Source organism: Phasianus colchicus, chromosome 2, assembly GCF_987193195.1.
Source record: "Phasianus colchicus chromosome 2, bPhaCol1.hap1.1, whole genome shotgun sequence".
NCBI lineage: Eukaryota > Metazoa > Chordata > Aves > Galliformes > Phasianidae > Phasianus > Phasianus colchicus.
This window is the reverse complement of record NC_143437.1, coordinates 23537940-23563169: the sequence shown is the minus strand read 5'-3', so window position 1 is coordinate 23563169 and position 25230 is coordinate 23537940. Positions and strand designations below refer to the sequence as shown.

Here is a 25230-nt window from a genome sequence, read left to right as displayed (position 1 = left end):
CAAAGAATCTAACCCCAAAACCTCTCCAGCATACATACGGAAGTGTGTCTAATACTTCCCTCATTGGATTGGCATCACAAAAGAATTCCTGCATTGCATCTGCTTCAGCATATGCCCAGATGCACGGAGCTCAGGACTAACCTTAATGTGCAGCAGGTGCAGCTCAATCCATGTGAGAGAGAGGCACTGAGGGAGCAGGTGCTGCAAAAGAAGGTATAACCAACACTGCTCACATGCATAGCCTCAGTGCTATGTGAGGAAATTCAAGAGGTTGCCCAGGAGGCAGATACAGGCTGTGGCTGCTGGTAGGAGAGAGATAACCAGGTCTTGGTGATGTTCACATGCAGCACCCCCCCATGTGCTCTCTGGGGGCTCCGTGCCGAATCAGACAAAGCTAATGCCTTTCATCTATTGAAGCTCTTCTAAGATTAATTCTCAGGTACTCCTCAACCCTTTCATTTTCATAGATAATACTTCAACAGAAATCACAATGAACATACATGGGTGGTCACAAGACAGATAATACTGCTGCTAGATAAATAAGATTCCAAGAAGTAAGTATGCAAAACCACATTTCTCTACATTTTGTGGCATTCTAATGCAGTGACAAATTTCAAAGTATCTTCTTGAATAATCTCAATCAAGAAAAGAAAGCAAAAGTGATTCCAGAAATGTTCACAGCTATGCAGGACGGTCATCTTCCACCCCATTACTGCATGCAATTATCTTCTGTTACAGTAATTTGCTATGTTACTGTTTCCAAGTGCATAAACACACTGAAGGACTTCTTTGTAAATCTGTTTTGAAGCCCGATGGTTTGCACACCAGCAGCCTCCCAGAGCCCCTGCACACCATAGTTAAGACGTGCAGTCATTAGCATAGAAGGTGTGTTCTGGGGTATGCAGTGAGGCACAAGCAGCCCAGCAAAAGGAGCAGCTCAGGCGAGCTGCAGGAACCTAATTAACAGCACACTACAGACTTGTCTTTAGAGGTAAAAGCTGACAAGCCACAAAGGAGTCTGAGCAGCTTGTCTCGCCTTTGGTTTGCAAAACAGACAGGTCTTGCAGAAACAGCAGCAGCTGCAGCTACCCTCCATCCTATCGTGCTCAAGCCAAATCTGTCCAGTTGCAAGCATCTGCCTTCAGAAATCATGTTAACTACTGAATGCTGAACGTTCTTGACAGTTGGGTCAAGACATCCATTGGTAATTGGAAATTAAATGGCAACTATCTCGGTTGAGAACAGGTTTAAAGTCACCTGCCCCAAATATGATGTTGCACTGCAGAGAACTGGCTGAGCGTTTCTAAGCTTATACTGCAGAGGGGTGAAATCCCTCTGCAACTACCATAGCTTACAGGTGGTTACTTCTGTGATAGTAAACCCAAAACAAAATCTAACACGTAACCCAACACAGGCGTGCACAGAAAGCTGACATAAAATACACATACAACTGTCATAAAATACATCCATTGGTCCATATTAAAAAAAAAAAGTCTTTGTAGGTAGAACCCTTCTAATTGCACCTTTGTTAGTGTTAAAGGTAGACTGATGTTTTGACATTATACATTTTAAAAACATTAGTAAATGCATTTTCTGTGATGAGACTTTCCAGCTTTGCATGGGGTCAATAATCCACATTATATTTCTCTTTCATTCAGCCAGGCTCAAACTAAGCAAACTAAGGCATGACACACACAGAAAGGTATCCATTCATCATTCAGTGAAAGCTCACATCATCTGCAGTAACATAATAAATAGCAGAGAAACATCAAGGCCACGTAAGTTATAGCCATCAAGATGAGAGAACTGAGAGACAGCCCATCTTTGGCAGGACGTGTAGAATTGCAGATGCATATTTTCAGGAAAGGATTAGTATTCAAGGTATTTTAGCTGTATGCAACTCGGTATTGCAAAGCTGTGTATTTTAGCAGGTATTTTTAGTGTGACTGTTTATTTATTTATTTATTTTTTAATTCTTGCAAAGCTAAATTGCAGCTGGTCTGGAGAGTACAGATTAGTTTTCTTTTTATAGTAACCATTGCTACACGTGGTTCTACAGCTGGTGTTAGGAGCCCTGGCATAAAGCAGCATTCCTGTAGCTTACGCATCCTTTTTTACTCCTATTGTCTTCAAATGATGTTTTTGATATAAATCAATTTAGAATATTTTATATCTGTAATTTCTCTGTAAATTAGAAAAAAAGTAAAGTTACTGGATTCAAGTTAATTTTCTTCACATTAAAAGAATTTATGCTAGCTTCCAAAAATCCTGACTGTTTTGTTTGAAAGAAAATCCAAAGGAGATTGAAAGTAATCAAACTGTTTATAATGTAGTTTTGCTTGCAGCACACAATTTTGAGACTAGAGATTTGTTAATTAGCAGCAAAAAAGCATGAAACAAAACCTCTGTGCATAGACTGATGTTGTGTACAGCATGCACTTAGGTAACATGCTTTAGTTTTGAAACTGCATGCTTCAGTACAGTTTGCAGGACATCAAAGCAGAGTATTTGGCATCACGAGAAAAGGATCTCTTTTATTGTCACATTCCATCGTGATCAGAGGGATGGCTCCTTTTCCTGACTGAGCAAGCCAGCAGCAGCAGGTAGCCACAGAATGCAAGATTGATTGGTATAAAGGCATACACTTTAGGAGAGACTCATTTCTCATGTTAGGAAACTATATGAGAACCTTCAGATTCTGTTCTTGTCTCATCAGCATGTGTATGTTTTAATATTGGCAAGACAGAAAGCTGAGAAAACAAATCTTTTAGTTGGCAGTTCTTAATAATCTGATATCTTAGGCAACAATGCAAGACTTGAAGAGCCTTATTTAAACACATTCCTCTCTAAGGAAATTACGCATGTAGTAATTTATTTTAGTCTACTCCACCTTGTATATATTAATATGCATACTGTAATCTATTTAAATAAGAAAGTTGAAATATTTCATTTAGGTGCTCAGAGTTTTTAGGAGATCATGCATTGATGCTCTTTGTGAAAAGCCAAGTAAAAGATTCACGAGAGAGGGAAATTAGAAAGTGACCAACGGGCATAGCTTCATTCTTACCTTGGCTGTTTTTTTCACGAGTTGACATTTTTGCTGGTTATGGGACAGAAACAAAATATCTTAAAACTATTTCTAAATTCTCACTCTCAACTGCTTGGATGAAGACTGGCACATAGTTCAAAAGCTTAGTTTTTTTGCGCTCATAACCTCTCTCCATTTGCAAATATACATAGACAGAAAAATAGGGTGTAACCACAGAGCAGTAAAATGAATCCTCCCACCACCCACCAAAATTCTCTGTCCTATCTAAAGATCCAGGCATTGATCTATCTATTGATCAGGCATTATCCATAATTTCAAAGACCTTTACAGAGGCCTTGAGTATGGATTGGCAAGGTCAGTCTTTGAAGTAGGCAGTAACTCAATTTTAGCTCTGTATCCCTGTTTCAAAACCACAATTCCTAATGCATTTATTTACAAGAAATACTATTCAGTTAAAAATAAATTCTTTAATATTTAATTAAAAATAAAGTTTTTTATTTACCTTGGCTGATGATGACATCTTTGTGCCTAGGGAAAAATTCAAAGTTATTGTTAGGACTTCATGAAACCTATATAATCTAATTTTATATTCTATTCCATTTGGCACTAACTGTACCACAGGATGCTGTATAATTAACTTTGGTCAACACAATGAACTTTTACACACATTATTTCAATCAGGTCTCTATATTTTTAAGTTAAAGAGTTTGACAGCATGGCAAGGGTTCCTAAGAACTACTTTGACAGCAAGAGGTAAAATGATATTTAAAATAAATTATCACTGAAAATTCCATTTTAAGAGAGCAAATGTGTATCAACAAAATGTTTTAAACTGCCAAACACCCTCAGGTCTACATGTGAAGAATTTACCACCTGTCAAACCAAGTTGTCTGCACAGAACAACATGAAATTCTCTAGGAATTAACCCTGTTAGACATGTGGGTTAAATGTAAGCAAGTCACAGTTTCATTTAAAATGGATCCACACAGCACTGCTGGATACACACACAAGATCTTCTTAAGGAATGCAGTTCTGATGTCTTTCCTTGCCAGAACCAAGAATGAACTTTCACAAAAATTGTCTTTTATGGGGGGGAGGGAAGAAATACTGATTTCTAGCATCAGAGTTGCTTCTTATCAGAATAACACGTCTTGATGGGAGAACATATTGCATTATAAAAAAAAATAAAAAATCCACCCTTGAATACATTTGAAATTCAGTAGCAAGGTATGAGAGGCAGCCAATGGATAGAGGTCGAGTTTTGCAACAGTGACTAAGGGTCAAGCATATGCATGAGGAAAGTCGTCTCTGGCAATTGGTACAGTCACCTTTCACCGTGCTACCAAAAAATAAAGGCGAATTCACAGTTTTGCCTAAAAAACATTGAATGATTGGCTGCTGTGAGAACGCTGTCACTTCTTGTGACATTAGATTGATTTACAGTTCAGTGCTGGCTTAAAGATTGAGCTTACTAAACAAAGTCCATATTCCAGGCTGGCAGCGCAAAGCACATGTAAAAAATTTGTCCTGAGGCCTACAGTAGGGGCTGAATTCTATTCTCTTGCATAAGACTGGCAATTTTAGGTTGATTAGGTCAACTTTTATACTTGGGAACTTTAAACTCGGTCTTTGCACAATACAACTGATTCTATTAGAAATCAAGCATGCAGGATCTAAGAAATGAGTTTTAATATGCTCTTGAATGCAAATACTCTTTTTACTATAAATCTGAAAGAACAAAAGAATACACTGTAATATTCATTCCTCAATCAGACAATAGTTTACAATTCACACTGTTGGAAGCTTCATTTTTTGCCCCGTGCTTTAAGATACGTGAGCTTCAAGCTCTAGACAGACAACTTTTTCTGACAGTAATTAATCCTAATCTTTCTTCAACCACTCTTATCTTAGACATCTGATTTGCTTTACAGTAGAGATGATAGAAGGGTGGCATTTAATGTCCTCCAGAGAAAAAGCAGGAAAATGAAACAAAGCACTCTCTTTGACCTTTCCTGAACCAATACACAAAATGGAAATAAAATTAAAAAATATTTTTCAATATTAAATAAAGGAAAACCTTAACACTTTCTGAAAAATATTTTACTAGGATAATAGAAGTCAGGAAATGAATTTGATTAAGAAGAGGGTTGTTCATTCCTAAATATTATCTACAAGTACTCTGCTAGAACTGAAATTGCCACAGGGCATTTAAGTTCTGACAGTGAAAAACAATAATAAAAGGAAAAGAAGTACTTGCAAAATATGCAAGCCATAATCTCTCTCACACAGCACTTCACTGAGCCATAGCACTCTTCAGGCTAAACATAAAGCTCTCAGTAAACGTGCCAATAACTACGACCCCAAATTAATTTATGATGTTTTTGTTCTTCGTGTTCCTAGGGAAGATGGTATGCACTTACACTATTCTTATTAAATATGTGTTTGCAAGTCTCATATGCAAGCTCAGGACACCATCATGGAAATTACTCTGAAAGGCCGGAGCAGTTTTACCTGTTGTAGCAAAAGTGGCTTTCAGGTAGTCCTGCCCTGGGTCAGTTAATGATTATTTGAATGAAGATTAATGAGTAGATGTATGAGATCAGGAAGTACATCAAGGTAGAGAAGCTGGCAGTACTTTTGGGGCGAGCTCAGAACTCAGAGGGATCTCTGAAAACAGCAGAGGGCTCAACCCAAAAGTCAGCACAATGATTTCAACAAAGTGAACACAATTCCAAAAGATAAAAACAAAACCAAACATACAAATATGAAGCTGGAAGCCCAACTGGCAAAGAGGACAAAAAGTGGGTCACAGCAAGGGGGTGTCAGCAACGCAGAGTTAGAGCAAAACACAAACTCGTGCCTATGCTAACAGAAGCAGGTAACTACTCAGTGCTATTTTTCCCTAGTGAGTCCCCTGTGGAGAGACTAACTGAGAAAAATAATACTGAAGAAGAACACAAGGAACGATGGTTTAGCGCACATTACCCACACACAAGGACAGAGGAAACAGGGCTCCCACCATGTGGATGGGAGAATATAGCAGCAAAAAGCGACAAACTGTTGTCACCATTCACTACTGACAAAAAGGTCACTTTATTTATAGGTGCAGTGGTTTACCTTGGATATCCAGGAATGCTTTTGCTGAGTGCGGCATCGCACTGCATTCTGGCAGCAGGATGTACAGAGCAAAGCAGGGGAAGTTTCAGCCTGGCCTCAGCACCCATCAGCCTACCAGCCACTTTGAGCACCCTTAGATTCACTCCTCCAGAACTAACCCTTCTTGTTAAGGTGGAGAAGTGGCGTTCTATGCCTTGTCAAGACCTTAATGAAATAACCAAACACCGTTCAAATTCTTCAGCCCTTCTGTGACATCTAGGGACACTTGGGTTCACTAGGGCAGTGCAGGAAAGCAAGCACGTGCACAGATGCTGTGTCAAAGTCAGCCGCCTTGCACAAAGTATTCAGAAAAGCTGTAAGGCAGGCCTAGAAAAACACTGCAACACTTTACTGTTTAAATAGAACTCTTTGAAGGACAGAAGTTACAGAAAATAAACCCTGGCATACTATAGGTCAAACTGAAAAGAAAATCTCTGCCTATTATCTAGAAACAGTATGCAGAAATCTGTTAACCAGTGACCTATCTGAAATCATAAATGTTTATTTTTGTAACTACAATCTACTTTAGAAACACACACGTCAAATCCAGTGAATTAACAGCAAGGAAATACAATGGCATTTTCAAATAATTATTAATCATTAAAATGACTGGTTAGAAACTTCACCACAGCAGTATTAAACTATAAATCATAACTCATAACACATAATTCTGCTAACCCAAACAGACTATTAAAATTTATTTACACTCACTCCACGCTTTCATATTTTATAACTATTTTCAGATTCCACAGATATCTGGAGTGTCCTATTTCCAAACTGTGCAAGTAATTATTTGCAGTGAAAACAAAAATGCAAATGTTTTTTTTTTTGCACGTATTTCAGTTCACTAAATTATGCAATTTCTTAATATTTTGATTTTTAACTTCACTCACTTTTATGCACCAACTATACGTACTTGTCTGCATTCTTTGCCACTTTCGATATTAATTTAGATGTTGATGCTACTCTCAGTAGCTTGTTACGATTGTCATCCGAGCTCTCCCAAGCACTGTGAGGTTTTTCAGCAGTCAACGATCTCTTTATGCTAGAAGAAAAAATATATATATTTTAGAATGACAAGTTAATAAGATAAGAATAACTGGAATGGGTTTGCAACCGACAGATCAAGCAGCAGTAGACAAAAGCAGAGCTAGATCTTCCTTCAAGCTGAAGCATGAAACAGGAAAAAAAGATTAGTCAAAAAGTTCTAACTGGATGAACAAAAACAACTGAGCAAGACAGATGCCAAATGTTTATCCATTCTTTTGCATTTTCACACACTCTTACGTAAAACAAAAAAGATCTCTATACTTCATTACTACTTTGCTAACAAATTAGAAAATGGGGGAAAAGAAGCTACAACATATTAAGTTTAAAGAATAAATTTTTAAAAAATCACTCAGAAAAGTTGATTTTTTATTGACTGACACGCTAGTCATCAAATTTAAACCAACAATCCATGGTGGAACAACTCTGCCAGACTATGATTGAATAAGGTTGCTTTGGAGGTAGCCCATTCTAAACAAAATTAATAGCTTTAATCATTTTGAAAAATGTCTGCAAACTTCCTACATGAAGGCAAGCTAGGTTTAGTTCAGTGTTATAGACAAATCTCCGAATTCTGATGTACTTTTTCAGCAATCTTATTGTAGCCAATTTACAATAATAGTAAGCTGAAAATTTTTGCAGTCATTAGTTCATTTGTTTCATACACAAGTCAGGGAAAATATGTTCAAAAGTGATCTAGGCCATATTACTCTCATCCTTTCTGTCTTTGTCTGCATCTGTTCAGCTAGCAGTGTTACATGTCATCCCATCAGAAATGCTTTTTGCAGGCGTAAGTTCTGAACTGTAGCCTCAGAACTGGCAAGCTCACCTTCACAGCACCCCAGGAGGCTAGAAGAGGTCCTGAGACAAATACATTAACCAAATCATGTTACACCACCAAGAGACCACAAAAGGCATTTATTTTTTTCCCCACATTGCAAAAGATTAGTATGCAAGACTTCAGGCAAACACCTTTACAGTGAGATACCAAGGCAAAAGGACAACAGGCCGCAAGTTCAGCTTCAGATAACGTAGAGTTTGTACAAGACATGAAGACAGCCTTTATGCAGTGTTATGACATGCATCAGTCAAGTGGAAATTTAAATATTTATTAGAATTCAAGCAATGCAAGACAACAATCTTGTGAACTACAGTAAATTTCAGAGAAATAAATTTAAAGGCTTGTTCGTCTCCCAAACAAAAAATGTTAAAGAAAAAGATGTCATACTTTCCCAAACAATAAGTTAATGAACCAAAAAAAAGAAAAAAAAAAAAAAAAAGAAAAAAAGGGAGAAAAAACCCAAAAAGTCAATGCACTAAGTGATCTGAATAGTCTTTAAGTTCAGAATTAATGACCCAAATCATAAAATTCACTTCCCTAACTTTTCAGCCCATTAATTTTTTATTTTCTATTTTTTGTTCCTCCAAAAATGGCAGGAACACAGAGGCAAATCTAGAGCTCCTATCTTCAGTCAAGTCAAGCAGTTCTGTGATTTGGGTGTCAAAATGCAACTTCACTTGAGTAAAGAATCAAAATAAAAGTGAATTCTCCTGCAAACTAGCAGGAATTAAAAGAGATAGAAGGCAAAAATCAAAATAGAGAAAAATATCTGAACTGCAGTCACATTATAGAATAATTGAATAGAAAAACATCCAAAAAAGATAGAATTGCAATAACACTCGCTTTTAAGAAATGTAACAGCAAGTAGTAAATATCTATGCATGAAATGCACTCAATTCAACTATTTTAGACAAAACCTATAATGTGTTTTTAGAGAAAAATCAAGTCAAAATCATTGTTATGTACTTTAGGATAATGAATGATTAGAAGTAAATTTACTGTATTAGAATTTCAATCACTGAGAACAAAATATTTTGCAATCTCAAAATTTGCTCAAAAATTTTCAAGAGATTTGCTCTGTTGCAATGCATATTGAATGTGTATTCTTTCACACACAAAAAAAAATATTAAACATTAACTTGATCAGGAAATTGGAGCTATTTCACATGACTTGTTGTCAGATATGAACTCAGCGTCATTACAATCATTTTCTAGCTCTGTACTGTGAAAACCTTTTAGTTGGAGCAGAACTCTTGCTTTCTGAAGTTTGCCTGTGTGTTTGGAGAGTCTGTGAGGGCGGCTGGGGAGAAGGTGATGCTTGAGTTTGTGGACTTTGATCATTAGAATGAGATTCCTCTTTTTTTTCTTTCTGTCCAGGAGGTTTTTCCTTCTTTTTTTCTGTACCGCTGTAAAATAAAGTATAATATAGGGGAAAAGGAAAAAAAAAAAAAAAAGAAAAAGAAAAAAAGAAAGAAGAGAACAAGCAAATAAATTAAAAAGGTGGGAGAAAATGCCCTCTATGAAATGATGGGCAAAGCATGTCACAGCATTATGTATATATCATCACTTAAAGAAACTTCCAATCATCTACTCACTCTGTTCAAGATAGAATTTTGCTAAAACAAGATTTATTTACAAGCTCTAAAAATAAAAACGGTGATAGAATTGTGGATGTTAATTTACTTATTTATACTGGATAGTTAACTAAATTTGCTCTGATTTAAATCCAAATACAACTTTGATTTGAGCATACTTGGGTGCTGCTACAGCATTTGAAGCTGACAGAAGTGAATGCAGCAGAGTTCAAAGGAAATCATCCCTCAAAACACATCACTGTTTTGAACTGCAGCTGGATAATGTCAGGCTATCTTGCCACTTCTTCAGTTAGTACGAAAGAACCAAGAATTCATTTTTTTGTTTTCACATTGCTGTATTTATCAGGCTAACATTTGAAACAGCTTTAAGTATATGTTATTAGAAACCCTAAATTCATTAACAGTCTAACAAAATGTCACTTGCATAGAACAGCACAATCTGCAGTATACAGAATGACATAAAGAGTAATGGGACTTGTAAGAGAAGAGCATTCCACAGTATATGGCATATTTTTATAAGATTAAAATAAAAGAACCGCTTCCAAAATAAATGTATCAGTCGAACAAAGCAGCAGCTAAAATGGGGATAAAAGGATTTTCTTCTTACATTCAAAGTGAAACAGAAATTGCACCCTTCTGAAGAACAGTATTTAGATTTCTCTTTCTCCACGTCACTTCTCCCCTCAACTGTTGTGTAATCTTAACTGTTTTTCCATTTACTATTTTTCTACAAAACACTATCCATGAAAAGGAGGTAAGTAAATACTCAAATTAATAAAAATGGAGTCCTGATTTTAATACAAGATACATAGGATCCTCTTGGCTCAGTTGTTATCTCAAAGTGTATCATCTATATCTGAAACAAAACCTTCAAAAGCTTCCGATGAAGCACTGAGGATTTGGTAAAATAGCAGAGAATAACATATACCCCCCCAAAATTTATAAGGCTCAATCAGAATTTCTACACTAAACGACATCAACTAGTTAAACACATCAGTATAGTACCTCTAAGTTACATTTTCTTTTCAGTAAGAAGAAAACAAAACAGAATGGACATCAGGAAAAATTTCTTTACCTTGAAGGTGGTCAAACACTGAAACAGGCTTCCTAGAGAGGTGGTTTATGCCCCATGTCTGTCAGTGTTCAAGAGGCATTTGGACAATGCCATCAGGGTTAACATTTCATTAAACCTGACATGGCCAGTTGGACTTGATGATCATTGAAGGTCTTTTCCCACTCAGCTTTTCTACACTATAACAATGTGCCAGCATTCCTAAAATTCATCTCTCCATTCTTCCAGCATGCTTCTACAATTACCATTTGCTGACAGCAATGCATTATCTAACTTAAGCATTCAGTCTCATATTTTCTGTGTTCCTATCTGAACTCATTCAGCTCATCTGATCCACCTCCTAGAAGCCATAGGTTCAGTATAGGAATATTTTAATTTATTCACTGAACTTATCAAGCTGTAGATTGTCCATTTCCCACCTTTGACATGACTTTCACTACTTAGCTTCTCTGTTAAGCTCTTAAAGTCACTCAACCACTGCTAGCAGTTGCAGCTCAAGGTATACTTGGTGTTCCAATACAATGTTTTTTATCTGGTGCCTTGCTGCAAGTAAACCTTTTTTTTTTTTTTTCTTTTTCTTTGGGGGGGGGGGAGGATGGTTATTTTAATTTGAAAGTTAAAATAAGTTCACTGTAAAACATATTCACTGTGAGTGCTGAATGTATTTGGTTTACTCACTCCTGCTAAAAGCTTAATTGCATTATGACTGCTATTGTAGAGTGGCTCTCCCACTAATATCTCTGGAATGCCTAACACCTCTTGTGCAACAACTGAAACCAAATCAAAGAGAGTACCTTTTTTCTTGTGGGTTTCTAAAGATTAGTTCTTCTGGGAAGCAGTCACTTAATGCATCCAAAAATTTGTTCCAAATCCCAACTTGATGAGGCATTTCTTCAGTCCACATTCAAGTATTTGAGATCTATCACTACCTGTGCTAATTTTCCAGATTCTCCATTTTCACTTAACCCAATGTTTCATCCCTTGGATCACAACACTCTGGCAGCTGCAGTGGAGGGTGGTCAGTCTGAAATTACACAGCTCCTTACCAGAAGCTGTGTTCAGAAAAAATGTTTAGTCTTAAGGAAAATGATCACAGGTCTCTGTGAGCACAGCACAAAATACAAATGTGTTTCTCTGGTGATATAGAAAGCATGCAGCATGTTTTCTGTTGAAAAGCATTTCGGCATCTCTGTCACACATCAGTTCCAGACAGCTAGGATGAATTTTTCCTCATACATATTACTTTGCCTCTGAGAATCAGACATCATCTATCTGTTTTTTCACAATATGTTTCTGAGCTCTGTTTTTAGTGCTTCTGAAGTGACAGCTGAAATTGTAGCATATGTTTGTTGAAATGATACACAATGCTGTTGTGCAGATCATTTCCATGATCTCAAGATGTTCTAGGTTGGTAGAGTGAGGATTAAGGAGTCCAGGTATGAAACTGTTTGTAGAAGAGCTCAAAGATGGCAGGTCTCCAGAGGCCAAAGGCCCAGAAACATGCAATATTAAGACTGCACTCAGAAACTAAACTTCCAGTAGATGACTAGAAGCATGGCTACAAATATGCAGAACATGAAAAGCTAAGACAGGCTTTGGGGCTGTTGGTAATTACATAAACAGATGACCATTTCCACCTACTGCAACAGTTGAACCTCTAGCCTGAAAGGAAAGCCTGGAAGAGTAAAAGTGAAGTGTCCTACAATCTGCTGATACTATCCTTCATCCTGCCTCCTACTCATCATAAAGAAAAAGGTGTCTATTTCCAACATGGCTATCCTAACTTTGTTAAGAAGATGGGACTATTGAAATTCACTTATGATTCCCAGCAGGGACACTGTTTGTACAGAACAGTTTTGCTGTTATTACAAAAAGAAAAAAAATTACCAGACTTCACATCCACAAAGAGAGAATTGACATTTGCTTTCATCTTTCTTAAAACAGTATTGTTACAAAAGGACAAACCTATTTTCTTCCAAATACCAAACAAATTTTACGGGAGACTGTGGAAAGGAATTAGAACTGCTGAGCAGATAACTGAAAATTGGGGGGGTCTTAAAACATTCCTGAAGCAGGTCTCTCCACCTGCATACTTAGATTCAGAGCCAGGGCAAAGGTACCATCCACACATTAGGGTTTTCCTCTTGTGACCCATCCAGGAATCATTTTAAAGATGTTAACTCAGATGAAAGGGATGCTACTCACACCACTTTGCTCCTCTTCTGTACTCAAGTGCACAGCAGCCAATGAATCAGGAAGGCAAATGCAAACTGAGCACTGCTGGAGACGGACTGGCTCTCATCAACGTTCTGAGAGCCACATGGGTAAGATTAATGGAAAAGTGCTTACTAACAAATACTTTCCTGCAGCAGTGTCTTTTGTCCCAGTGCCTGTTGTGCTAGCAGATAGAGACATACCATGATCAGTTTCTAATTTACTGCTGAAAAAATAAACAAGACGACACGCAATGCTGTATTAGACAGAAGAGTGAAGTCCAGGGTATTACCATTCCTTTCCACATTCCAAATGGCACTAAAGGTTGTTTTTTTTTTTTTTTAATTTGTTCTTATACAGTTTATGTTTGCATTCAGCATTTTTATTCCCTGAAATATATCATTTTCCTGTCTTCTTGTATAGCACAGTATTTACATCCACAGCAGAAAATAAAACAGCTACTGGAGTTACCAGAGAACTCAGCAGAGGCCAAGAATTTGTTCACATAATTTACCACAGTTATACATTAAGAGTATTCTCTGTCCTGTGGCTATATCAGGCAGCTTGTTCTACCCAATGAACCAGTGTAAACTATTGATTAAATAAGCCATGCAATCATTATTTAAATGTCCCACAGAAGAAAGTAATTATAGAAACACTTTGCTTGTTGTATTCAGCAGGAACCATTACACTAGGGGGAAAAAAAAGCCATTGCTTTGTGCATAGGTCATTTAAATTTCAAATACTTAAGCTTAAAAGTGCCATTTTTACATATTTGAGATCTGATACATACTTTGCAAAGATGAAGAGATTTTAAGATTTTATGTACAAAAAAAAAGTGAACTTCTGTCTTAAAATTCACTATTGTTTCATCACTACTTTACTATTGCCTGCTATTTACACTCAAGACAATTAACTCAGTTTTGTCTTTAGTTTCCTTGGGGGCAGAAAGAAAAAGATCTGGATGAATACCAGAAGGAAAGTTTTCCACTCACACTGGAAGTATATTTGCCCCTTCTGTCTCTTGCTGGGAATGCATTTTGGCCAGTATACACTATAGAGATACTCTCTATTTATGAATTCATTTAGAACCTTGCTGTAAGCAGCCGAACAACATGGCATGTTTCCAAAGCCTATTTTTGTGTCATTACACATTACTTTCCCATTTCACTTTGTAAAATGTGATTTCAATTTTAGTAACCAGTTAGTACCTTTTTGCAGCAGATGAAAAAGTTTCTTTTCTGGCAACAGATACAGAGGAACTGTGGCTTGTTTTCCTGCTTCCTGTACTCCCATTGGTTATACAGGACATCGAGATAGCTTCTCGGAGGCTTGGCTGACCTAGGAAATGAAAATGAAGAGCAGAAGGCTTTAGGCTTTACATCCCCATCTCAAAGATCTATCAGAGAAACCATAAACTTTCAGAGGTGGACCTGGTAATTCCACAACAGCAGTCCCAGCACCAACCAACCAGCTGGTATCCAGTGGCATATGTTCATGACAGCCTTAATCTAGATAGCTGGAGAAGGGAGACCTGAGACACATAGAGAAAGGCAAGGATTCACTATGACAGGAGACACCCTATACTGCCACAATGACAGCATATAGCTTCATTCAGTGACATGTCACATCTCTTTCTAGTTGTGATCCACAGAGAGAATTATAGATAGATTATGGCTAGCCTTGGTAAATTGGACAGCTGCAGTAGAGCCGATCAGATAACTCCAACTCTTTTTCAAAACCATCACAGTTCACAGATAATACCACACAAGATCTGTTGCTTTCAACCTGTTGGTTGGTTTTTCTATTTTGTTTTGTTTTCTCACTTAAGTCCAAAGAAGTTGCAGACAGAAGCCCTCTCTATACTACACGATTCAAGTTATCCCCTAAATGATATGCCTTAAAGTAACCCCTAAGGGTTGTGATAGTAAGGATTCAAATATTAAAGTTTTCTGTTTATTTTCAGCTGTCCATTTCCATCTTAAGAAGGTCTACCTTTTAGCATATGTGTTATTAAATTTAATTATTTTAATAAGTTATTAAATTTCTGATATAGTTTACTCCATTGAATATCTGCTTCACCCAGTGAGCACTCTGCAAAGCATACTGCAAACTCTCTCTTGATTGAATCAAGGTGTATGTGAGGAAGGCTGTCCATCAGATGCCCACTTCACTCACTGAGGAGTTTGAAAATATGCAGTGAACGTGGGAGGGGACTGCAAAGAAGAGTGGAGGGAGCATAGGCTCTTCTGTCTAAAGGGCTGAATGCTAGCTGACAATCAGCACATTGACCTGCCTCTGCCACAGCCAGGGAAACACATGGCATTTTACTGGAACCTAACATTTCACCATCTCCCACTAATCCTTCTTTTTTGGGTTCCTTCTTATTTTTAACATAATGTTCAGAAAAGAATTTTGTGCTCCTTTCCCTGTAGTTTCAAATTTGTGCTTTTCCCTTCTGGAGCATCCCATGCACAGGAGGAAAAAAAAGAAAAAAAAAAAGAAGAAAACACCCCCAAATTAGTAGCCATTTCTGTCCACATCTCTGTGCCACATCCCCACTGCATAAACAGCAAATTGTAACTGATCCTCATGGGGTTGTGATGTCCAGTCACTCAGGCTTCAGCAGCAAGCACAAAGGACACGACTGACAGGAAAATCATACATCTGTGTTCATGGCAGGCTTGGAATAGTGTGAAATAAATAAGGCATGAAGCCACATGTCAAAGCAGTCAGGAAGAATCAACTGCTCTGTGCATGGAAGGCAAACTCACGTGGACATATCATTAAAACAATACCAGCTTTGGTCAATTTATCCAATTGTGGTTCTGTCAAGCAGGCTCAGGGACAAACTAATGCTCAAACAAGTGCTTTACATGTGAGGGAGATGTGCCAAGGGAATATTAGGTTTCAGAACTATTTGACTGGAAGCAGAAATGGGCAGACATGAGCTGAGTGCATCCTGATTCAATTGCACCAAGCAACACAAAAGGGACCGCATCTAAAATTCACATTGCAAGAGGCCAACAGAGCACACAGAATAACCCGGAAACAAGACTGAAGGAAACCTGAAGAAAGTAACAACACTTAAGAGCAGAAATACTGCAAAGATCACCACTATTCTTCCTAAATTCTTCATAAATCAGCTCTGCTTAGTTTCTTCCAACTCTACTTCTTAGAGACCATTTCATTGGACATATTTGCAATATAGATTTCAAAGGTTAATAAACCATACAAAACCAACAAAACTCAAGAGATTTTTACTCCCTTCTGAAGCTTGAATTGCAAGAACAAGAGCATACAAGTTGAAAAGGCACTTTTAGCATTAGAAACCTATAAATTAGATTCTTTTATTTTCGCTGACAAAGTAAATCATCTTCTTTGTGGAGATGCATAATATCAAGGCCTATGATTCACTCATGAACTGCACATGACCTTAACATCTCTGTCTCCTCATCGTAATAGATCAGTGCCTCCCCAAACAGCACTAGTGCAGCCTTCCAGAAATGGGGATCTGGAGGCATAATAGTGGCAATTTTCAATTCTGCCAGAAAAGCATTCACTGAAAAGAATAAAGAACAGCAGTCCTTCAAGCAAGGTACAGAATCTCACCATTGATTTGTTCAAAACATCTGCATTCAAACCAAAACAACAAAAATCTTGGGAACTGCATTGGTCAATTTTGATTTTTTTTTTCATGTGTCAAAATACATCAGGCTCTCTTTTACAATCAAAAATAAAACTTTGGTCAGTGGCAGTTAGGTGCCATACAACGAAATGTAAAAATCTGCACACAAACACAGAAAACACAAACACCCTCAAACACATTTAAGAAATAAGCCCCCTTTCAGACTCTACAAAATACGTTAAAATATTGCTAGGTATTCTAAAAATGACCGTCAGAAAACTTGTTTTTAAAGGGAAAAAAATCAGGTATGTATCTAATTGTATGCAAACAAAAAACATTTTGATTTTCAATTGTTACAACAAAAGAAGGACCAGTTTAAGCCCTGTGCAAGTCCCAGGCAACAGAGCATTAAATTCCTGCTCTCCATTGGGACAGACAACACAGAGCTCTTCTCAGCCAGAATGAGAGCCCAAGCTGGTCAACTTCATGACTTTTAACCAGAGGACCACTGTAGTCAGATGGTTTCAAAAATTAGTAATGTCACAATCTTCCTCTTCACTGTATTTTACTACAGGTAAAGCAAAGTTGCTTCAGAGACCTATGGAATAACGAAGAAACTCAGGAAAATGCAATTTCCATATCAGTGAACAACTGAGTTGTCCCAGCACTCAGATCGCATATCTCCTCCATATCGTGCTGGATGTCTCCTTCTAGAATAAACAGTCTGAAAATTTTCAGAACAGTACTCCACTTTATCTGTAGCTTTGGAACGAAAGCCAGACATAAACTGAATGTACAATGAAAGCCAGCGCATGGTGACCAGGATTAAAGCCAAATTGTCAGAGATCAAAGTGGTAAAAATATATTTTATGGATAGTAGGTTCATCTCTGTTCTGATAATTTTCACAAACTAATATCTGTTGAGTTCAAAGAAGTATTTCATTAACATCTGTCAAGTATACATGTGTGAGAAAGAAAGATAAGTAGGATCAGGAAAAAACACAGGACACAACAAACTGATAATATATTTCCACTCCTTTATCAGCCTTGATTAGCTAACTGTGGGAAAACCAAGGCATAGCTGTATGAGACAGCGATAAGTATTGAAAACACACATCTCATGATAACATAATAGCTTTTCTTTCCAACACACTAAAGCTGAAGCTAGTAATTCATTTCTCTTCTCTGAACTGGTTATAGTTTATTATCACCTTCTCTTGCGTTATCCGTAATAATTAGTTGAGTATCCTCATCTGATCCTGACAGGTAAACTGCCTTTCTTCCAAAGAAAAGCCAAAACCTTCTTTCTTAGGATAATTTCATTTAGCTGATGTAGCCCTGTTAAAATACCTTCTCTGTACGTGTCATCCAAGAGGATTTAAAACAAAAACCTCAAACAAGTTATTTCCAAGAAAAACAAACCAAAAAAGATTTGCTTATATCATTTTTAAGCCTTTTTTTTTTTTTTTTTAATATATAGTAGTAAAGCATATGATATCAAAATCATTCAACAGCCTTAAATACTTTATTTTTACCAAAATTTAGAAAATATACCTATGTATTTAAAATATATTGCATGCATAGGTGTTTTGTGCAAATAAAACTGATAGCTTGAAAAACAGAAATCCACTTTGGTACTCATACCAAATGCATGTACCATCTATGCTTAACCCCACTATTAGTCACTAGACAACCCACACAGGTGAGCCTTTAATAAGGTAGCAGAACATAAGGCTTTATCAGTACTTCCCAAAATAAAGCCATCAAAAACAAACTTGAAAGTATGATGAATTTAGACTTACTTCAAGATGTTCTTAATAAATTATATTAAAGCTGCTGTAGTTGCTTGTTTGTTTCCAAGCTTTCAGAGGACAAGAAGACACTCAACTGATGTAAGACTGGCAAAGACTTGGGACCACTAAGCCTCCATTTGAAAAGAGGAGGCAGGAAAAAATTCCTTCAGTACTTTGGTCTATTCAACTATTTCATCACGTAAGTTAAACTCTAAATGAACATATTCTAGGAAAAAAAAAAAAAGTTCTGTTCTTCTATCCCTCTATCCCATGAGCAGAAGTCACAGGTCAGAATGAGGTACCAGTTCTCCAATAATGAACAATATAAATAAGCAAAAACAAGTCAACTTCCTTTACTACTAATTGATTATACTTAATCTCGCTTAATAATTCAATTTAAAGTCAAAATTAAGTTTTGAAAGTATTCTTAAATCAACTACTTCTGTCTGAGAAAGTTTCAGATTTTTAATTTTTTTTTAAATAAAAGAAAATAATTTTCTTTAAAATAAATAAATAAATAAAAGGAAATTCCTTTTCCAATTAAAAGGGAAAGAGCAATTTAAATAGAGGCTTGTTAAAATGAATTGGTTTGAAAACATATAGAGCCTAAGTATCATTCAGTGCACGCAAATTTCTCTCAGTAGTTACATTAATTACAATGCTAAGAAATAATATTTATTTACAGATTGCTTACATATTTGTATACCTATAGATGTATATACATCAATGTATACATTTCTTACTATAACTACTCCTCCAACAGACAAAACTAGTTTTTCAGGTGTTATGTTCCCAAAAGTCTAGGAGAGCCACACTCCTAGTAGTAAATTTAAAACCTATTCCTGAGGGAAACTGAAGACTTCCTTGGTGTGAGAGAACCAACAGCTTATTAAAACCACATAGCACTTTTTCTCCCACCTCCCTAACATCCTATCATTTTGGTATACTTTAGTCTTCGACCAATTCCAAATGAGCTGCATTCAAGCAGAGGAAATTAAAAAAAAAAAAAAAAAGTATCTGTGGTATTTTGAAACAATTTGATAAATTCAGGCAAAGAGTCTTGAAAAAAGCTACTGAAGTATTATAAAAAACAAAACAGTTTTTGCTTTGGAAAAGCTGACTGCATTGTTGAGCTATTCAAGGTTGCAATTCATAGCTTGAGAAGCATCATGGGGAATAGTAGAGCAGTATTAGGAGTATTAGGTGTATTAGTCCACACTCTTAAAACAAACAAACAAACAAAACAACAACAACAACAAACAAGAAAAAAAAAAACAACCCAAACCCACACAAATATCTAAAAGCATATCCAAATCTGGAAGAAGCATATGGAAAAAGCCTAAATGGTATTTATCACCACAATTGAAAAACAATCCACTTCAATGCTCTGAACAGGATTATTAGGTTGCAGAAGTTAAATAAAAGAAAATCTACTTTTCTCTTCATTCTCTTTCCTTCAACTTAGTTTAGCTGCTGAGTGATCTGGAGTTAATTAACATGCTCTAGATTCAACTAGAGAGGGCAGAAGAAAAGTAGAAGACAGGAAAAAATGGGGAAGTAGAGTAGAAAAAAACGAATTCCAGAAAGAAGAGATGGCACTAAAACCAGTACCTGGGAAACCCATTAAGACCTCAGGAGTGTCATTATTGGTTATGTGAGCACACTGCCTGCAGACTTAGTTGGACCATTCCCATGAGTGAAAGACATACGTACAAGCATGCCAGGTAAGTATTAATGCCATGGATAAGTGCCTATAATCTGTCTTTACGATGAACATTTTCCAATCTGCATTTCCATTCCAGTTCTGTTAGCGTTTAATAATTAGATAATAATAAGACAACATAAACATGTACCCTGTTAATAGAACAACTATGCACATTACAATGTTTTAAAACGAAAACTACTAATAAAAGCCTATCTTATGCTTTCACCTACTTAAGCTTACTGAACATTTGAAGCCATTTTTTAAATATAAATTAAAATGACTGTATGTTATGAAAGTGAATGCTGATAGAAGGTAGAAAATATAACTGAAGTGTTTTGCTTATATTAGTGCATTGAGATGGAATATGACACAAGATAGTACTTTAGAATTTTTCTTACTGTGGAGATGTTGAATAGACATTTTGCACCAAAGAAGGGAGCAGAAAAGCACAGAAAACTCTCAGGTTCCTATTAGAAAAACTCACTGAATAAATTTAAAAAAATTGCATTTCCAATTGCAGTTGCTAATGCAGATCCCCAAGACCTCTACCATAAGTAAAATAAATGCCTCTTGGTTTCCACCCCTCACTGTCATGGGAGAACCTCTCTTCAAAATGCCACCATTGCTTCAATTTTACTTTGTGAACTAAATTTGCCTGCAAGTTATTTGACATCAGTTCTTGTCCAAAAAGTGGAAATGTTCCTCCAGGGGGCTAGTCTGTGACAAGCCTCCTCCTTACTTCCAAGTCTAGAGAAAGAACATGAACTCTATAGGCAGAGATCAGGGTGTACTTTCTCATCGTCAGCCACTCTTCCAGGCAGCAGCTCCTACCCCAGCAACGTGGTGAGCCTGAACAATTTTACTGGTGCCACTGTGAGACACACCAAGACTTTGAGGGATGAATTCTTCTGTTACATACATTTTGACATCCTGAAAGATTTTAATATGTTTACCAGACACCAGCTGTGAGACAACCTGTCTTGCTGGCAGCCACAAGTACCGGGCTGCCTTACATTTTCCTTTTCTTCAATGTCCAGGTAAGCTTTATTTTGAGAATTTTAACAGCACCAATCATATATCAACACCAGATAAATGTGGCAATGAGAGCACAGAGCTGCTAAAAACAAAGAACATCCAAAGAAAAACGTTTTGCACAGTCTTTAATTTAAAAACAAAACAAAACAAAACAACAACAAAAAGACTACAAACTCAAACTCACCCATACATCACAATCTCCCTCCCCCAAACCCTGTAGCTGCTGAGGACTTGTTCCCTAATCAATCCCTTCCATATTTCTAAGAACCTTCAGCACTATCTTTAGATGTGGCTATTTTGCTAGTCTCTAGAAATTTGTAGCTGTTTGCAGAGATGCAAATGTATTATCATAGCCTTTTTATTTTGAAAAGATTTTCTGTTTGGAATGATTTTACTCAGAAATACTAAAGAGGAAGACAAGCCAGACCAACACTGTGTGCTTTTCACTGTGCAATAGCAGAACACATGCTAATTCTGATGCAACTAGGTACTCCCCTTATCTGGTGTCTGCACTTCATGCTTGACTAGGAGACACTAAAGCAGCTTAAAAACTCTCTGCCTTATCTCAAGGAGTTTGCAGATCACCTGGCATCACATGAAAAGCAGCTGCTTCTGAGTTGCAGATGGACAGCCAAAATTGTAGGCAGTAACCTGCTAAATGATAGACCATGGAGTATAAATAGAAATCTATCCTTGCCTCCACCAAATTTTTCACTGAAGACTGGACTACATTCAAAATAAGTATGCAACAAAAACTATGTAGAAAATAAAAAAAAAACAAAGATCACAAGGATAATGCAAGAAATTCTAGCCTCAGTTGTGGTTGATTCAATCACTCAATCTAAAATAAAGGGCTATAAAAAGTAAGAGAAGAATTAGCTTTCCAGATACGCAATGCGGGCATACTAACCATAAAGCATGAAGAGATCTCGTCTCGCACCAAGTTGGCTTATCGACTTCAGAATGAGAAATATCAGTTTAAAAGTGATCTGTATTTGCTCTTTTCAGCATGACTGGTCTCTTCACAGCACTTATTTTTAGTTTATGAAAAATCTCTCTTCAAAGACACTGCTGAACTGGTTATAGAAAAACACTGAGGCTTTAGAAAACATTTCAGCTGCAAGTAGGAGAGACTCTTTCAAAGCAGGCTAGATACTGTCTGCTACTCAGATTAAAACCCTGATGGAAAGATTCAAGATGCCTTTTTTTCCAGTCCCGTTACTTCTCTATTTATTTCAGAAGCATCTATCTCACAGTCTTGCCATGCTTCAAATTAAACACGTCTCTCAATGTATTCAGAAAAACATACACAGCTTTTCTTGTTGCTCATTAATAATGACAGCACGTATTCAAGTACTGCTTTAGAGACATACTTCTGTGAAGTATGAAAATTAAATGAAATTAAAAAAAAACACACTGTATTATTTGATATGAAACTACTTGCTCTAATGCAGAAACATATACTCTTGACAGAATCATGAACACCAGAAAGAGTTTTGGAGAATTACAATAACCTTTGTAAAAACCGTGACTTAACTAGTAAAAACCTGTTATACACCCATGAAATACTTCAAAGAAAAATTAAAATCAATGCCTCTATTATTTTTGTATGACAATTCAGATCTTCTGCCAATCCTGTTCATTCAGGAATATAACACATTTCCCTTTGTTAAAATGTTTCAAGGGTTCCCCACCAACTGAATGCAGTTAAAATACAGAAAGCAAAATAATCACCCACAGCATCACAAAAAGCTATGTGTGATTTTATTTTGAAATATTTAATAAAATACTGAAGTTTAAGTTCAAAACAATATTAATATCTAGCTCATTCTCCATCTCCCACAGCCATATACAGTCTTTTTCCTTCGTGATACCTTTATGCTGTCAATACGCAGCTGATTTTATGGTAAACAGTGAAGTTAAGGTGCTGCATGACTACATTAGGCAACTGAAGATGAGTTCACATCAACAGCAACTTAAATACAGTGCTAATTTAGTCACGATTCAATTATGTTCAATGTATAAGCTTTTTATGCATCCATCTCACCCTTCCTCCCTCCCATCCACTTTTTTTTTTCCTCAGTTACTGCCGCTGTCATTAATTAGTAGAAATTTCATAAAGTTGAAGATATTTAGATCTTTCTTCTTCCACTCTAGGAAAAAAATATATTTATTTCTCACTGAACAAATTAACCTGCAGAACCTGATATGGCCCCAAGACCACCTGTATCCCCAGAAGGAGACGGCTACAAGTTGTTCTGCAGAACAAGGCATGTGCATCACGTTTTCTGGATATCAGACACTTCCAAGACAAAGGTCTTTATCCATATTTGTGCACATCTCATTCCCCTGCACGTAAACAGGAAAAAGGTTCTGTGTTACATTGCTTTGGTTCACGGTTTCCCACTTAGATGTTTTCTTTTTGTCCTAATAGATAGCAGACAGCAAAGATTGATTTAGCTGAAATACTTGCTTCAGCTAATTTACAGAGTTAGACAAGGATGTCTCAATCTTGATGAGACCGGAGATGCGTATCAGACAGATAAAGCTGCATTTATAAGCAGGGATGACAACAGACTGCCATTTAGCAAGTAAGAGAGAATGGCAGGATTCACAACCCAAGCCAATTAAGCACCATCACTTCCTTCCATCTGGCAGAGAGACTGCAAAAACACTTAATTAAGCAATTTGATCTCTCTGCCATAACTAAAACAATTCAAACTTTCAGAATTTTCAGCTTTTGCATTTTCAGCCTGTACAATGCAGCCACTTTAACAAACACAGGGCACGGCGTGTCAGTTCAGTGTTACACCAGCGTTGGTGTAATAGCTGAACTTGAAGGCTGAAATACAGAGAAAGAGTCCAGCAAATTCTGGACTGCATGATTTCATGGAGATAAATGCATTTATAATGAACTAGAACTGTAAATTATCTGAAATATGACCTAACCTTTTACTTAGTTGTAGGTCTGTAGGTTGACATATGTCACCAATGTACATAGTTGTAGTTCTCCCTCTCTCCCTCTCTAGTTTAAAGTTGGAGAAAATTCCAGTAACAATGCAAATTGTTATCCAAAACAGAAAAGGAAGTGTTCATGGGAAAAAAAATCACAAAATATTCATGCAAATATAGACAAATTAGTGCAAACAGTATCTAGGGTTTTTCTTGTTTTGCTTTTGTTGTTGCTGTTGTTGATGTGTTTGCTTTAAAATTTTTAAATAATCCTAGATAAAAAAGAACACTGTTTCACACAGAATATACTTGCTTTTCCACACAAAAAGTAGAAAAAAAAAAGTTACCAATGCGGAACATATTAAACGATAACGTTCTGACTGAAAGAATTTACTAAATATGAGCTTACCTTTACTTGGAGCTGATTTTCTCACAGAAGCTACATGGTCTTCAGAGATAGCAAGGCGCCTTAGCACATCAGCCAACGCTGCTTTTAGGACAGTGATTTCATCTTCTTGTTGTTGTACTCTCAGCTCTAAGGCTGAAAGTCGGTCTTGGACATCAGATGTGCTTGCAGCTGAGATGCTGTCATCTGTATGGAGTTGAAACAGTAGAAAGAGAGATTTAATTGTTTTGTTCTAAACCAAAAGCCATGGAAAGACATGTACAGCATGAGTAAGTCTGTCCCATCCTTTTGAAGTACTCAAGATGTTCAAACAAATACGGTCAGGCAAAGGAGGAGGAGATATTATATTAAAAAAAATGAAATGATTCAAGATAGAAGTATTTCCAGTCATCAGCTAAGAAGGCTTAAATAGCATGGCTCCACTATAAGCAGAAGAGGGAATCACTTTCTGTTAGATGTGTAGAAGGAAAAATATGCTTTTATCAGTTTAATAAAGCCTGAAATTAAGTTTATTTACAAAGCCAGCTAAACTATGGTCAAATTTTGCAATGCATTCTTTTGGTACCGTTGAAGAATTTTAAATGATGTAAAAATTTAAAATGATATAAAGTTTTTAAAAAATATACAGTTGGAACATTTTTGTGTGTGTGTTTTTTTTTTTTTGGGGGGGGGGGGGAGGGGGGTGTTTTGTTTTTGTTTTTTTAAACATCAGCACCTTGCAAAGGCTCAGAAAAAAA

General features: G+C 36.7%; 1 protein-coding gene across 8 annotated transcripts in view; it reads right to left on the bottom strand.

Moving 5' to 3' along the window:
* The window catches only part of EML4 (EMAP like 4), a 153656-nt gene that overhangs the window by 47095 nt on the left and 81331 nt on the right, over window positions 1-25230 (bottom strand). For 5 of the 8 annotated variants that reach the window (XM_031595032.2, XM_090135128.1, XM_090135130.1 and 2 more), the window contains 6 exons: window positions 24497-24679; window positions 14186-14315; window positions 9326-9499; window positions 7122-7250; window positions 3552-3577; window positions 3068-3100 (listed from right to left, as the gene is read on the bottom strand). In XM_031595032.2, coding sequence (XP_031450892.2) covers window positions 3068-3100; window positions 3552-3577; window positions 7122-7250; window positions 9326-9499; window positions 14186-14315; window positions 24497-24679 — 675 coding nt within the window. Of the gene's footprint in view, window positions 1-3067; window positions 3101-3551; window positions 3578-7121; window positions 7251-9325; window positions 9500-14185; window positions 14316-24496; window positions 24680-25230 lie in introns of those variants that run through there. The other 3 variants (XM_090135129.1, XM_090135132.1, XM_090135133.1) reach the window with 3 other exon arrangements.